Source organism: Cherax quadricarinatus, chromosome 89, assembly GCF_038502225.1.
Source record: "Cherax quadricarinatus isolate ZL_2023a chromosome 89, ASM3850222v1, whole genome shotgun sequence".
NCBI classification, from domain to species: domain Eukaryota; kingdom Metazoa; phylum Arthropoda; class Malacostraca; order Decapoda; family Parastacidae; genus Cherax; species Cherax quadricarinatus.
Window position 1 is genome coordinate 6,604,368 of NC_091380.1, and position 15,117 is coordinate 6,619,484.

Genomic DNA, 15,117 nt, shown 5'->3' on the forward strand with positions numbered 1-15,117 from the left:
CTCACAAAATAAGGGCCATATCATTTACAGGGAAGATATGTAGATGAATTTTCGGGTTCTAATTACACAGAACACAAGAAGCAGTAGTGAAGAAAGGGAAATCCAGCCTCAGCGAGGTTAAAATCTCGGTGCCCCAAGGTACTGTCCTGGCACCTCTGCTGTTTCTCGTTCTCATAAGACATAGATAAAAAACACCCATCACAGTTCTGTAGATGACACTGAAATAAGCACAAAAGTCAATTTGGTAGAAGACTCTAAAAAATTGTAGGAAGATATAAACTGTTTCCTAGCGGGTAGTGGAGAACAATATGATGTTCATTAGTGGTAAGTTTTAGCTGCTTAGGTATGGGAAGAATGAAGAATTTAAAATAGAAATAGAACGATAGGAACTCGTGGTAACATTTATGAAGGGATTCAGGGAAACCGGCAGGCCGGACTTGAGTCCTGGAGATGGGAAGTACAGTGTCTGCACTCTGAAGGAGGGGTGTTAATGTTGCAGTTTAAAAACTGTAGTGTAAGCACACCTCTGGCAAGACAGTGATGGAGTGAATGATGAAAGTTTTTCTTATACGTGCCACCCTGCCTTGGTGGGTAACCGCCAATGTGTTAATAATAAATAAAATCACATTCATATTCAACTTAGGATATTTTTAACTTAGGATGGGTTCATCAGAAGATAATTCCATTGTAAGTCAAGGAGCGCCTGTACAGTAAGGTAGCTAATGAACATTGGTACAGTTTTTAAAAGTATGACTTATGATTGTAGCAGAGTAAGTTGTCTCAGCAGGTGTTTTTTATCCCTGACAGAGAAGCTGCTAAATTCAGAGGGCCGGGAGCTGAGGCGCGCTCTCTTCTCCCTCAAGCAAATCTTCCAGGATGATAAGGACTTGGTCCATGCCTTCGTCCAGAATGATGGCCTCACGTGCCTTATCAAAGTGGGTTCCTCTGCTGACCAGAATTATCAGAACTACATCCTTAGAGGTCAGTACTCTATAGTACACATCCTTAGAGGTCAGTACTCTATAGTACACATCCTTAGAGGTCAGTCAGTACACATCCTTAGAGGTCAGTCAGTACACATCCTTAGAGGTCAGTCAGTACACATCCTTAGAGGTCAGTCAGTACACATCCTTAGAGGTCAGTACTCTACTGTACACATCCTTAGAGGTCAGTACTCTACTGTACACATCCTTTGTGGTCAGTACTGTACTGTACACATCCTTTGAGGTCAGTACTGTACTGTACACATCCTTTGTGGTCAGTACTGTACTGTACACATCCTTTGTGGTCAGTACTGTACTGTACACATCCTTAGAGGTCAGTACTGTACTGTACACATCCTTTGAGGTCAGTACTGTACTGTACACATCCTTTGTGGTCAGTACTGTACTGTACACATCCTTAGAGGTCAGTACTGTACTATATTTTGCATTTTTTGTTCCTTTAGTCGAGAAAATCCTAAATGCTTGTGTATACTCTTAATTGATATGAGGTACAGCTCAGACTTCAGATATAAATTTTCGTTTCTTCTTATGTGTTACAGAGATACTGTAGTTTACATGTAATAAAGCATTGTTAGGCACAAAAAGCCACTAGTATTCATTGCATTTTGGGCAGACTAATTCTAATGCTTAAAGATTACTTAAGACTTAGACCAGTGAAAACATCTTATCTCCCTGATACACCGTGTCAACTAATTATACGAATACCACCTGGTGGTTCACACTTACACTCACTCACCCATTTGACCATAAACAGAAATATCAATCTCAATCTCAAAATAATGAATCTTAACTAGTCATAAGTTAGCCTGTGATACTCCAATACTGAAACTATGTACTGTGCCAAAACAAAAGCATTCACATTGCTAAACTCACAAACTAGTATTTAGTCACTTAGCCATAATACTAACTTACCTCATAATTTTGTAATATTTTAAACTTAAGATTTAATCTAAGTCTGCCCGAAATGCCTAGCCATGCTAGGTGTTCTAGTGGTATACTCTGTAATGCCTAGCCATGCTAGGTGTTCTAGTGGTACACTCTGTAATACCTACCCATGCTAGGTGTTCTAGTGGTACAATCTGTAATGCCTAGCCATGCTAGGTGTTCTAGTGGTACACTCTGTAATGCCTAGCCATGCTAGGTGTTCTAGTGGTACAATCTGTAATACCTACCCATGCTAGGTGTTCTAGTGGTACACTCTGTAATGCCTAGCCATGCTAGGTGTTCTAGTGGTACACTCTGTAATTATTATTTTACTACATGTAAACCACACAATAACCAAATTCTGTAAACTCAGCATTGTAATCCTTATAGAGAATAAACTTTTTAATTTTTGAGTGGTATTCATTGTGCGGCTCGCGAGCCGCCAGTGGCTCGCGATGACTCAATTCACGGCTCATGTCTACTTTTTTTCATTTACTATATTGCACTAGCTGCTCAGTACTACTTAATTTAGTTGAGTTACGCTAACTTGCAGTAGCTGCGGCTCTCTCAATCAATGTGTTTAACCGAAGTGGCTCTCTTGCAAAAATTAGTGAATAACACTGACTTAGACTATTAACTAGGATTTGTTGTGCAGTTAGCTACAGTTATGTCCACAATCATGGATTAACTTCTTCCATAGATTGTTAAGAGAAGTGCAAGTGATCGTCAATTTACAAATCCCTAAATTACACATCCATACTTACAAATAGATTAATTGGGAACTAATAAATCATTTACAATGGTAGAGGCACAGTATGAGCATGTATGAAATATAATTCAATTAGTCTTTCTTAATATTAACCCATAAACGGTCCAAACGTATACATGTATATGCATTTTTACCGCTAGTGCCCCAAACGTATATATATGTTTTATTTGTCATACATTCAACATTGCCACAATAAGCCTGAGTCGCCTAGACATGAGAGAATGGGTGTGCACACTCACTGTGCACCATATTAAAATAATGGGGAATGCCTGGGTACCATATGCTCTTTTTTCCTATTAAAAAAAAAAATTTTTCTCAAAAAATTTGGGGCACTACGCGAGATAACGTATATATATGTTTGGACCGTTTATGGGTTAATCATGCATGAAATATAATTCAAATTAATCTTTTTTAATATTAATCATGTATGAAACAATTCAAATTCAAAACTCAAATTCAAATTATCGTTCTTAATATTAATCATTCTTAATATTATTATTTCCTATAAACAACTCTTTTCAAATTGATGTGTTATAAAAAGTTTATTAATTGAGAAAAATCATTTTTTGTTGTGTGTTCAGCTCTTGGGCAGGTGATGTTGTACGTTGATGGTATGAACGGTGTGATGGAACACCAGGAGACAATACAGTGGCTATACTCACTCATATCTTCCAAGTATCGTCTTGTGGTTAAGACGGCCCTCAAGCTGTTGCTTGTCTTCGTCGAGTACACGGAGTCCAATGCTCTCATACTTGTTAATGCTATTGAAACAATAGATTCTTCAAGAGGTAAGAGAAATACAGTAAATGTTTGATATAATGGACCTCTCTGTATAACACACTTGTGAAATATGGAACAGAATTTGCTGGGCCAGACGATTTGAAGTCAACAGATAAGGTCTGTTAGCTACAGAATTGTCTGTTGTTACTATAACAGCAAAACAATCTCTTCTCTGTATAGCACAGTTGTCATTACTGGCCAACCACTCCCCCTATCAGTTGCTTATATCGAGGGTTCACTGTAACTACCTTTTTATTTACATGTTTGATATCAGTCACTTAACCTGTACGGATTTTTACCACATAATTTTTAAACAAGTAAAACAGTTACAGATATATGTTTTCTTGCCTTTCATTTTTATTTTCATTCTGTATTTGTTCTACCTTCATCAGGGACTTTTGCAAACTATATAGAATTAATAATGCTTTAATTCTCAGAGATGTGGAGGATGTTGCACGTCATAGGTTATTTCCAAGGGAGTATCAGTGCCCTTCTTGCAGAACAGCTATTGAAATCTATGGATCTACTATGAAGCTAATGAAGCTTAAACTTGAGGGCCCCTAATCCTGGAGGGAGGCCCCAGAAGTGACTTTAGTCCACATTGCTTAAAAATTTTGGGTCTGCTGTATGAGAAGGGGTTTCAAAGGGGCCCCCATAACAGTTCAAGGTTCAGGGCCCCAAAAATGTAGGTCTGCCACTGATGGTTCATTTTTTGGGTCACCCTGTTTGCTATTGTACTATACTTTTATATTACTGCATTCCTTTTTTTATGTTAAAGTTACTTAAGTGGATAAAATTTGATTGTATCAAGCATTTAAGACCATAAGAAAGAAGGGGCACTGTAGTGGACCTACTGGTCCATGCTAGGCAGGTTCTACCACAGCCACTTATGTACTTGTCTAACCTATTTTTAAAGCTACACAAGGTTTTAGCATCAGTGATACTCCATGGGAGTTTGTTTCGTTCATCCATAACTCTTTTTACCAAACCAGGTGACCTGCCGTGGACCACGATTGTGCGACTTTTAGAAGGTCGAGATAGTTTAGATATGGAGTTGCTCACGTTTGCCATGACACTAGTCAACAAGACACTAAATGGAATCCCAGACCAAGATACCTATTACGACCAAACAGACTATCTCGAGGAGCAAGGCATTGAAACGTTGATCGCAAAGTAAGTTGATTATCATTTGTCACTTCAGTTCTGTAGTGATTACAGGATAGCCCTACATATTCAGCACTTGTTTTCACATTAGGTCCCTGCATATACAGCACCTGTTTTCACAGGAGGGCCCTGCATATACAGCACCTGTTTTCACAGGAGGGCCCTGCATAGACAGCACCTGTTTTCACAGGAGGGCCCTGCATAGACAGCACCTGTTTTTACAGGAGGGCCCTGCATAGACAGCACCTGTTTTCACAGGAGGGCCCTGCATAGACAGCACCTGTTTTCACAGGAGGGCCCTGCATAGACAGCACCTGTTTTCATAGGAGGGCCCTGCATAGACAGCACCTGTTTTCACAGGAGGGCCCTGCATAGACAGCACCTGTTTTCACAGGAGGGCCCTGCATAGACAGCACCTGTTTTCACAGGAGGGCCCTGCATAGACAGCACCTGTTTTCACAGGAAGGCCCTACATATTCAACACCTGTTTTTGCAGGAGGGCCCCTGCATATACAGCACATGTTTTCACAGGAGGACCCTACATATACAGCACATGTTTTCACAGGAGGGCCCTGCAAATGCAACACCTGTTTCTGTGTGCCATGTTTTTGTTGACTTTCAATTGGGTCATTGTTCCACCTGTCATTGAATCATTGTTCATTATATTCATTGTGTCTTCTGCTGGTGGAACAATGAACACAATGAACAATGGCTCAATTTGAAGCCAGTAGAAATGTGAGAACACCGAAAAGAAGTTGCTGTATAGGCATGGCTCTTCTGTATCTCTTTTTATATTATACTTAGGTATTATACTCTCTATACACATAATATATTTTTTAATTTTTATTATTAGAATTACCTGTAGCCTTAGTCTCTCTAGAATGTTTTGTATAACTGGGTTTTGTCATGTAAATCCCTTACTGTAAATGTCATTGGTGTAACAGCCTTCTAGGGAAGTTAATATTATTACTATTTATAACAAGGATGTACGTACTGATATTAATATAGTGTATTAACTCCTTCTCCTGTGTACATTACTGAATTTAAAATGAGAAACTTTCATTTTTCTTTTTAGGTCACCCTGCCTTGGTGGGATATGACCAGTTTGATGGAAAAAAATATAGTGTATACATAATATCATTCTTTCTTCTTCTTCTTCTTTCAACAAACCGGCCATATCCCATCGAGGCAGGGTGGCCCAAAAAGAAAAAAGAAAGTTTCTCTTTTTAAATTTAGTAATTTATACAGGAGAAGGGGTTACTAGCCCCTTGCTCCCGGCATTTTAGTCGCCTCTTACAACACGCATGGCTTACGGAGGAAGAATTCTGTTCCACTTCCCCATGGAGGTAAGAGGAAATAAACAAGAACAAGAACTAGTAAGAAAATAGAAGAAAACCCAGAGGGGTGTGTATATATATGCTTGTACATGTATGTGTAGTGTGACATAAAGGTAAGTAGAAGTAGCAGGATGTACCTGAAATCTTGCATGTTTATGAGACAGAAAAGTGGACACCAGCAATCCTACCATCATGTAAAACAATTACAGGTTTTCGTTTTACACTCACTTGGCAGGACGGTAGTACCTCCCTGGGCGGTTGCTGTCTACCAACCTACTACCTAGGACATAATATTATTATTACTATTTATACCAAGTATTTATTGATATTAATACAGAAAGAGTAAAAGGGCACAATACTGTGACTGGAACAACACATAAATAACCAGCATTTTGGCCGAACTTCAACCTATCTTAAGACTAATAAGGCAGTAACTAATTGACTGCTTTGAATCACCACGAGGCCAGGTCATGGACCAGGTCTCGGGGGCATTGATCTCCAGAACTCCCTCCAGGTATACAGCTGGGGGCTCGACCCCATAGCAAATGAGTCTCACTTGCCATGGGTTCAAGTGACCCCATTTTGTGATTTGTATACAGTTGTGTTATTACATTTTTGTGAAACTTTGTACACCTACCATCCGACTTACGACCTGCTCGACTTACGACCACTCGACTTATGACCGTGTTTTTTATGCCAAATTTCTGGGAAATAAACAACTATTTGTGTTGTACACAGTGTTTGTCCTAAACCTTACAGTATAAAATACAGTGCTAACAGCATAAAAAGTAAAGTAAAACATGAAATACCAAAATAAAACAATAAAATAAAGTCATTACAAAAATGTGATGTTGATATTCATTAGTAAAGTTCGACTTATGACCGGTTTCTCGGAACCGAACTCGGTCGTAAGTCGGATGGTAGGTGTATTTTAGAAATAAAAACCAGAATTTTTTAGAACATTGGTTGATAATTATACGTAAACTGTGTTGACCTTACAGGTACATGCACCGACCAGATAGTGACTTAGATCTGCTGCAACAGTTTACGATCTATGAGGCAGTTCTTGCATACGAGGACGGCGATGACATCTGTCGCACATGCACTATTGATCCAACCATCAGGTACAGTTATGTTGTCTTACTTATTACTAGAAATTTGGAAAACAAATCATACCTGATATTTGTTTTTCCAAAAAATATGACAAGAGGTATTAGACACTATAGGCATAATGTACTATGCAGAACAACCACTGTGAAAAAATAGTGAAATTCCAAGCGCTTTTGTGACTTCTCACATTATGTAGGAACTATAGTTCCTTGATAATGTGAGAAGTCATTATGAAGGAACTATACTTCCTTGATAATGTGAGAAGTCATTATGAAGGAACTGTAGTTCCTTGATAATGTGAGAAGTCATTATGAAGGAACTACAGTTCCTTGATAATGTGAGAAGTCACAAAATCGCTTGGAATTTCACTATTTTTTCACAGTGGTCATTCTGCATATTGTGATATCACCTGTTTATTGTGATCATATTGCATAATATACTATATATAGAGTAAATACAATACAAGTTTATGTCGACATGGTACAGTGTTTATACAAAAATGGGTGACAGTTGAGTGCATGATTTTTGATGTTGATAGCCCATAGTTATGCAGAGCATTTTGTGCAAGCTTAACCCTATCTGAAGACTACAAGGGCATATCACTGTACATTATTTTAGGAAAAGTCCCATTACACTTGCTCAAAATGATACACTGTAAACGTAGTGTATTATTTTGACCAAGGGGGATCAGCAATAGACCCCTGGCTGTCTTCAAGTAGGAGCTGGACAGGCATCTAAAGTCAGTACCTAACCAGCCAGGCTGTGGCTCGTTCGTTGGTTAAAGTTCTGCCAGCAGTAACAGCCTGGTTGATCAGGCCCTGATCCACCATGAGGCCTGGTCATGGACTGGGCCTTGGGGACGTTGACCCCCCCACCCCCATACAGGTATACTCCAGGTAAGCTTATGATATAGAATCATTACATTTGGTTCAGTATTACTGTCTTGTGCTCAGCAATACTGACCTAAAGGAAATGATTCTACAAAATAGGTGTGGTCAAAAATAATACACTGGTTGTACAATAAAGTTTAAGAGGGAGAAATGCATACGTTATATATGATATTGGTAGTAAAGCAACAAACGCACAGCTTTTTAGGCGAGCCTAAATTTATCGTGTATTTTCAAACACGTACCTATTTTACTGATGGGTGAACATGGACAGCAGGTGCCTTAAGGAAACACATCTTAATGTTTCCACCCGTACCTGGGAGTGTCCCCCAGACCTCAGTGTGTGAGCTGAGTGTGCTACCAATCGAGGTACAGGACACCTTAGTATATACCTTGGTATATTACTCTATTTGTGTTTCTCATTGTTCTGAAAGTACTTTTAACCCAATTATGTTAATCTTGACAGACAAGCACCTCGAATATGCTCTGCTGACCGAGATTCCATTAATCGCCGCAAGTCACGCCGTCACCAGGACTCTCCATCTCCTTCTAAGATAAAAAAGGTAGGTATATTTTTTATAGCATTTTACTGTATTACATTTTAGTATATAAGTACTCTGCTGTATATAATATTAGAGTACTTCACTGTTTTTAATATTAGAAGAGTACTCTATTTAATATTAAAATACGTTAATATATTTAATATTAGAGTACTCTGGTTAGCCGGATTTGAGCCCAGGAAATCGGAAGTACAATGCCTGCACTTTAAAGGAGGGGTTTGAGATATTGGTAATTTGGAGGGACTTCTAAATTGTCGTATCTGAGCGCCTCTGCAAAGACAGTGATTATGTATGAGTGAGGTGAAAGTGTTGAATGATAATGAAAGTATTTTTCGTTTTAGGGATTTTCTTTCTTTTTGGGTCACCTTGCCTCGGTGGGAGACGACCAATGCGTTAAAAAAAAATTAGAGTACTCTACTGCATTTAGTATTACAGTACACAGTGGACATTAATCCGTTCCAGAGAGCTTGTCTTTAGGCGAATTTATCGTTAGTCAAATTAATTTTCCCCATAAGAAATAATGGAAATCCAATTAATCCGTTCCAGGCACCCAAAAGTATGAATTTTTTTTTTTTCACATGAAATATACATTTTCTCACACAGAAAAACAAGGATACATGCACAATAAATACTGTACTAAATGAAGAATAAATGACACTTACCTTTATTGAAGATGTAGTGATGAGATGGGACTTTAGGTACCAAGTCCTTTTCTGGGGTTACTTCCCTGCTTTTTTAATGCCACTGGGAACAACTTGAGTCACTGGACCTCTGTTGCACCAAAAATCTGTCCATAGAGCTCTGTACCTCACATTCCTCTGATTTTTCTAAAATGGGCCACAACATTGTCATTGTAAAAGTCACCAGCACGGCTTGCAATAGCTGTGTCGGGGATTTTCATCCATAAAGGTTTGCACCTTTGTCCACATTGTACACATTTCCTTAATCGTTGAAGAAGGCAATTTCCTCAATTTCTCTCTCCCCTCCTCAGAAGCAATTTCCTCAGTTGTGGTCTCTTGCTGTTGCAGATGCTCTTGCAGCTTATCAGTGGTTAGTTCTTCATCGTCGTCCTCACCAACTCTTCCACATCCTCCCCACTAACCCCCAATCCCATGGACTTCCCCAGTGCCACAATAGATTCCACACCTGGCATAGCTCCTCAGGGTTAGCCCCAGACCCTTCAAAATCCCTCTCTTGTACACATTCTGGCCACAATTTCCTCCAAGCAGAGGTCAAGGTCCAGTTTATGCAATTGAGGATACTAAAGTGAACTTTCCAAAAGTCTCTTACAGTCAGTTGAGTGTCTGAGGTCACTTCAAAGCACTTTTTAAACATTGCTTTGGGCTGGAGGAGAGGAGTGGTATTAGGAGGCAAGAACTTAACTTTGATAAAACTCAAATCCCCTGAAATTCGCTCTGGCAAGTTTGGAGGGATATGTTGTGTATCTTTATATGTATATGCTTCTAAACTGTTGTATTCTGAGCACCTCTGCAAAAACAGTGATAATGTGTGAGTGTGGTGAAAGTGTTGAATGATGATGAAAGTATTTTCTTTTTGGGGATTTTCTTTCTTTTTTGGGTCACCCTGCCTCGGTGGGAGACGGCCGACTTAAAAAAAAAAAAAAAAAAAAAAGTCTGAAGGATGAGTAGGAGCATTGTCTAATACCAGGAGACACTTAAGGTCCAATTTATTTTCCAGGAGGTAATTTTTCACAGTGGGGCCAAACACATGATAAAACCAATCATAGAAAATGTCCCTAGTGACCCATGCCTTACTGTTTGCCCTCCACATCACACATAAATTAGCCTTGACGACATTGTTTTTCTTGAACACACAGGGAGTTTCAGAGTGATACATGAGTAGAGGCTTCACTTTGCAATCCCAACTAGCATTCCTACACAACATGAGAGTTAGCCTGTCTTTCATTGGCTTGTGTCTTGGCTGTGCTTTTTCCTCCTGTGTAATGTAGGTCCTGTTTGGCAAACAGGCCTGTTTTGTCACAATTAAACACCTAAGAACATAAGAACATAAGAAAGAAGGAACACTGCAACAGGCCTACTGACCCATGCGGAGCAGGTCCATGTCCCTCCCCCCACCGGATTAGTGCAGTGACCCATCCAGTCTGGTCACCTCCACTCACGGAAGGAGCACGGTACCAGACCCAGCAGCACAAGCTAGTCAGGTCCAACTCACACCCACCAACACCCACTCATGTATTTATCTAGCCTATTTTTAAAACTACACAATGTTTTAGCCTCAATAACTGTACTCGGGAGTTTGTTGCACTTATCCACAACTCTATTACCAAACCAGTGCTTTCCTATATCCTTCCTGAATCTGAATTTTTCCAGTTTGAAACCATTGCTGTGAGTCCTGTCTTGGTTGGAAATTTTCAGCACGCTATTTACATCCCCTTTATTTATTCCTGTTTTCCATTTATACACCTCGATTATATCCCCCCTAATTCTACGCCTTTCGAGAGAGTGCAGATTCAGGGCCCTCAGCCTATCCTCATAGGGAAGATTTCTGATACATGGGATCATCTTTGTCATCCTCCTCTGTATGTTTTCCAGAGCATTTATATCCATTTTGTAATACTGTGACCAGAACTGAGCAGCATAGTCTAAATGAGGCCTAACCAAGGATATATAGAGTTGAAGAACAACCTGAGGACTTCTATTATTTATACTTCTAGATATGAAGCCAAGAATTCTGTTAGCTTTATTGCGAACACTAATGCACTGTTGTCTTGGTTTTAGATTACTTATGACCAGAACTCCTAAATCCTTTTTGCAATCAGTAGTATTAAGATCTACATTATTTAGTTTATATGTGGCATGGTTATTTTCCTGTCCAACATTTAGAACTTTGCATTTGTCTGTATTAAACTACATCTGCCACTTCTCCGACCATTGCATCAGTCTATTAAAATCATCCTGGAGCGCTCTAGTGTCCTCATTAGAATGAATTGGTCGGCCTATTTTGGTGTCATCAGCAAATTTGTTTATGTCGCTATTTATTCCCTCATCTATGTCGTTTATGTAAATTATGAACAACAACGGACCCAGCACTGACCTCTGAGGAACACCGCTTGCGACGTGCCCCCATTCTGATTTCTCCTCATTTATGCAAACTCTCTGCTGCCTATTTGTCAACCATGCCTCTACCCAGGAAAAAATTTCTCCTCCTATTCCGTGTGCCTTAAGTTTCCTCAATAGCCTCTGATGTGGAACTCTATGGAAAGCCTTACTGAAGTCCATATACATAATATCATATTCATTACCATGATCTACCTCCTCAAACACCTTAGTGAAAAATGTTAGTAAATTCGTAAGACAGGAACGCCCCTTTGTAAAACCGCGTTGAGATTCATTAATCAATCTGTGCCTATCAAGATGGTTACGAATTGCTTCGGCAATTATTGATTCCATAAATTTTCTCACTATGGAGGCAAGGCTTATCGGTCTATAGTTCGAATCCAAGGACCTGTCACCTGCCTTGTAAATAGGTATTACATTTGCCATTTTCTATTTATCAGGCACTATGCCAGTTTGTAGTGATATGTTAAAAAGATTAGCCAAAGGTATGCTAAGCAGCCTCACCATGCCTTACCACACTGTATATGCCACTACAATTCTTAAATCTCTCAAACCAACCTTTGCTGGCCTTAAATTCAATAACATCACTATTTGCAGGCATTTTTTTAATTAAATCGTCATGCAACTGCCTTGCCTTTTCACATATGATTGATTGAGAGATACTATCTCCTGATATCTGTTTTTTGTTTATCCACAACAACAACAGTCTCTCAACATCTTCGAGTACTTGCGATCTCTGTTTTGAAAACATACTTGCACCTTTCGCAACAACAACTTCCTTGATTGCCTTTCTGTTGGCCAAGATAGTAGCAATGGTTGATTGGGGTTTGTTATACAACCTGGCCAGCTCAGACACACACACACTCCACTTTCATACTTGTGATTATCTCCTTCTTCATTTCGATTGTAATTCTCACCCTTTTTACCACAGGGTTGGCACTAGAAACATTCTTTGGACCCATGGTGGCTTATTTAGCAGTTACAAGCACCAAAAACACTGGAATAATACAAAATGTACTGAATGTATGCATGGAAGCAACCGCACTGGCTTGTAAACACTGGCACACTAATTGAAGGCAGGGCAGCTAAGGTGCGCTCAGGCCAGACGGACACGTGGACGTGTTCGGGGCGAATGTTGTTAGTTGAGTTTTTCATGGTTGGTCGAGCCAAAATTTTGATGCTAAAATGCCTCGTTAGGCGATTTTATCGTTAGACGATGCCTTCATTGGTCAGGGGTCCACTGTGTGTTAATGTATTTAAAATTAGAGTACAGTACTCTACTGTATTTTACATTAATTAGAGTCCTCTATTTCTAATGGGTTGTATAAGGAAATATAACAAGTTAATACAATAAACTGCAGTGTCACTTACAATACTTATGAATTTTTTTTTTTTCAACAAATTGGCCGTATCCCACCGAGGCAGGGTGGCCTAAAAAGAAAAACGAAAGTTTCTCTTTTTAAATTTAGTAATTTATACGGGAGAAGGGGTTACTAGCCCCTTGCTCCCGGCATTTTAGTCGCCTCTTACAACACGCATGGCTTACGGAGGAAGAATTCTGTTCCACTTCCCCATGGAGATAAGAGGAAATAAACAAGAACAAGAACTAGAAAGAAAATAGAAGAAAACCCAGAGGGGTGTGTGTATATATATGCTTGTACATGTATGTGTAGTATGACCTAAGTGTAAGTAGAAGTAGCAAGACGTACCTGAAACCTTGCATGTTTATGAGACAGAAAAATGGACACCAGCAATCCTACCATCATGTAAAACAATTACAGGTTTTCGTTTTACACTCACTTGGCAGGACGGTAGTACCTCCCTGGGTGGTTGCTGTCTACCAACCTACTACCTAGGAATACTTATGAATGCTTTTCAAAATTTGAAGGTACAATTATAAAAAAAAAAAATGTTATTCATTTCTGTACTTTGGAATACAGTATTTTGGAAGAAACCATTAACATGAGTACTCAGTGTTCTTTGTAGGAGCATCTGAGATTTCTGGGAAACTAATACTTGAGTTATACCCCAACAGGTTAAAAATCTGGGAGTTAATCTTGAGTCTGGTGGTGGCAGACAGTCCAGCAGTGATGAAGACCATGTGACTGTCATCAACATTAATGGCGATTCATTTGGTATTCCTCAGGATGATTTATCTGGCATCAAACGTAAGTAAGGCTTTATTCTCTAAAGAAAAGACATGTTTTAGGATAAACTTTTATTGTAATAAAGTCACAAGTTATATTTTCTAGACTTATGGAATTTTCATTCAGTTTTGGGATTACTGTATTTTCCTGCATATAAGACATTACTAAATTTGAAAAGAGAAGCTTTAGTTTTTCCCTTTGGGCCATCCCGCCTCGGTGGAATACTGCCGGTTTGTTGAAAGACGATGATTTATCGAATTATAGAGAAGTTAGAAAACAGATACAAATATATACCAGGAGGTGAGATAGAAGCAGGTGAGAGTTTTGTAGAAGTGAAGTGAGTTAAGTTATTATGTGTGTGGAGCTCCTTGAGGTGAGTGCAGAGCTTCTTGAGGTAAGGTGAGTGTGGAGCTCCTTGAGGTGAGGTGAGTGTGGAGCTCCTTGAGGTGAGGTGAGTATGGAGCTCCTTGAGGTGAGGTGAGTGTGGAGCTCCTTGAGGTGAGGTGAGTATGGAGCTCCTTGAGGTGAGGTGAGTGTGGAGCTCCTTGAGGTGAGGTGAGTATGGAGCTCCTTGAGGTGAGGTGAGTGTGGAGCTCCTTGAGGTGAGGTGAGTTAAGTTAATATGTGGAGCTCTTTAAGTCAGTGTCTTATTTTCTTACAAGGATATGAGAATTTTTTTGCAAGGATATGAGAATAAGAATACATTGTTTTTAAAATATTGAAGGTATTTAGAAATTCCAAGCAAGGGTCTAGTAACCAAAGCCAGTCATAGCATGAACCAGTTCAAGAAGAGTGCCGAAAGGTGTCTGATGAATGTAGCTACAGAAAAGGGAGGGGAATGATTTTTTTTATTTTTTAGCTAACACACGTGTAATTTTACCTTATTCCTAGTAATGACCCTCGTATTGTAGATAGTCTTAATGACCCTCGTATTGTAGATAGTCTTAATGACCCTCGTATTGTAGATAGTCTTAATGACCTTGGTGTAGTAGAGAGTCGTTTTAGTATGATAATAAGATGTTATCTTCATTGTAGAATAATAATAAAATATTATAACCTTTATATTATAATAATAAGGTGGGGTACAGCCGGTTTGTTGAAAAAAAAAAAAGGTAAAAGGACCCCAATGGAATTAAGTCACTGTGTCTGACTTTTTTGGGTTATCCCAGGTTCTCTACACATATGCTGCTATGTATGATAATCTGTGTAACTGTATTTGTGTATACCTGAATAAACTTACTTAACCTCTTCTCCTGTATGCATTATTAAATTTAACCCTTAAACGGTCCAAACAAATCGACGTTCAAATTCGTAGTGCTACAAAAGTAGATCTACTT

At 39.2% G+C, this 15,117-nt stretch overlaps 1 protein-coding gene across 6 annotated transcripts in view; it reads left to right on the forward strand.

Annotated features, from left to right (window-relative positions):
* The window catches only part of LOC128697261 (serine-rich adhesin for platelets-like), a 594,180-nt gene that overhangs the window by 506,401 nt on the left and 72,662 nt on the right, over positions 1-15,117 (forward strand). For all 6 annotated transcript variants that reach the window (XM_070104131.1, XM_070104128.1, XM_070104127.1 and 3 more), the window contains exons 9-14: positions 808-981; positions 3,279-3,485; positions 4,470-4,650; positions 6,980-7,102; positions 8,442-8,538; positions 13,669-13,801. In XM_070104131.1, the coding sequence (XP_069960232.1) occupies positions 808-981; positions 3,279-3,485; positions 4,470-4,650; positions 6,980-7,102; positions 8,442-8,538; positions 13,669-13,801 (915 nt within the window). The remainder of the gene's footprint in view (positions 1-807; positions 982-3,278; positions 3,486-4,469; positions 4,651-6,979; positions 7,103-8,441; positions 8,539-13,668; positions 13,802-15,117) is intronic.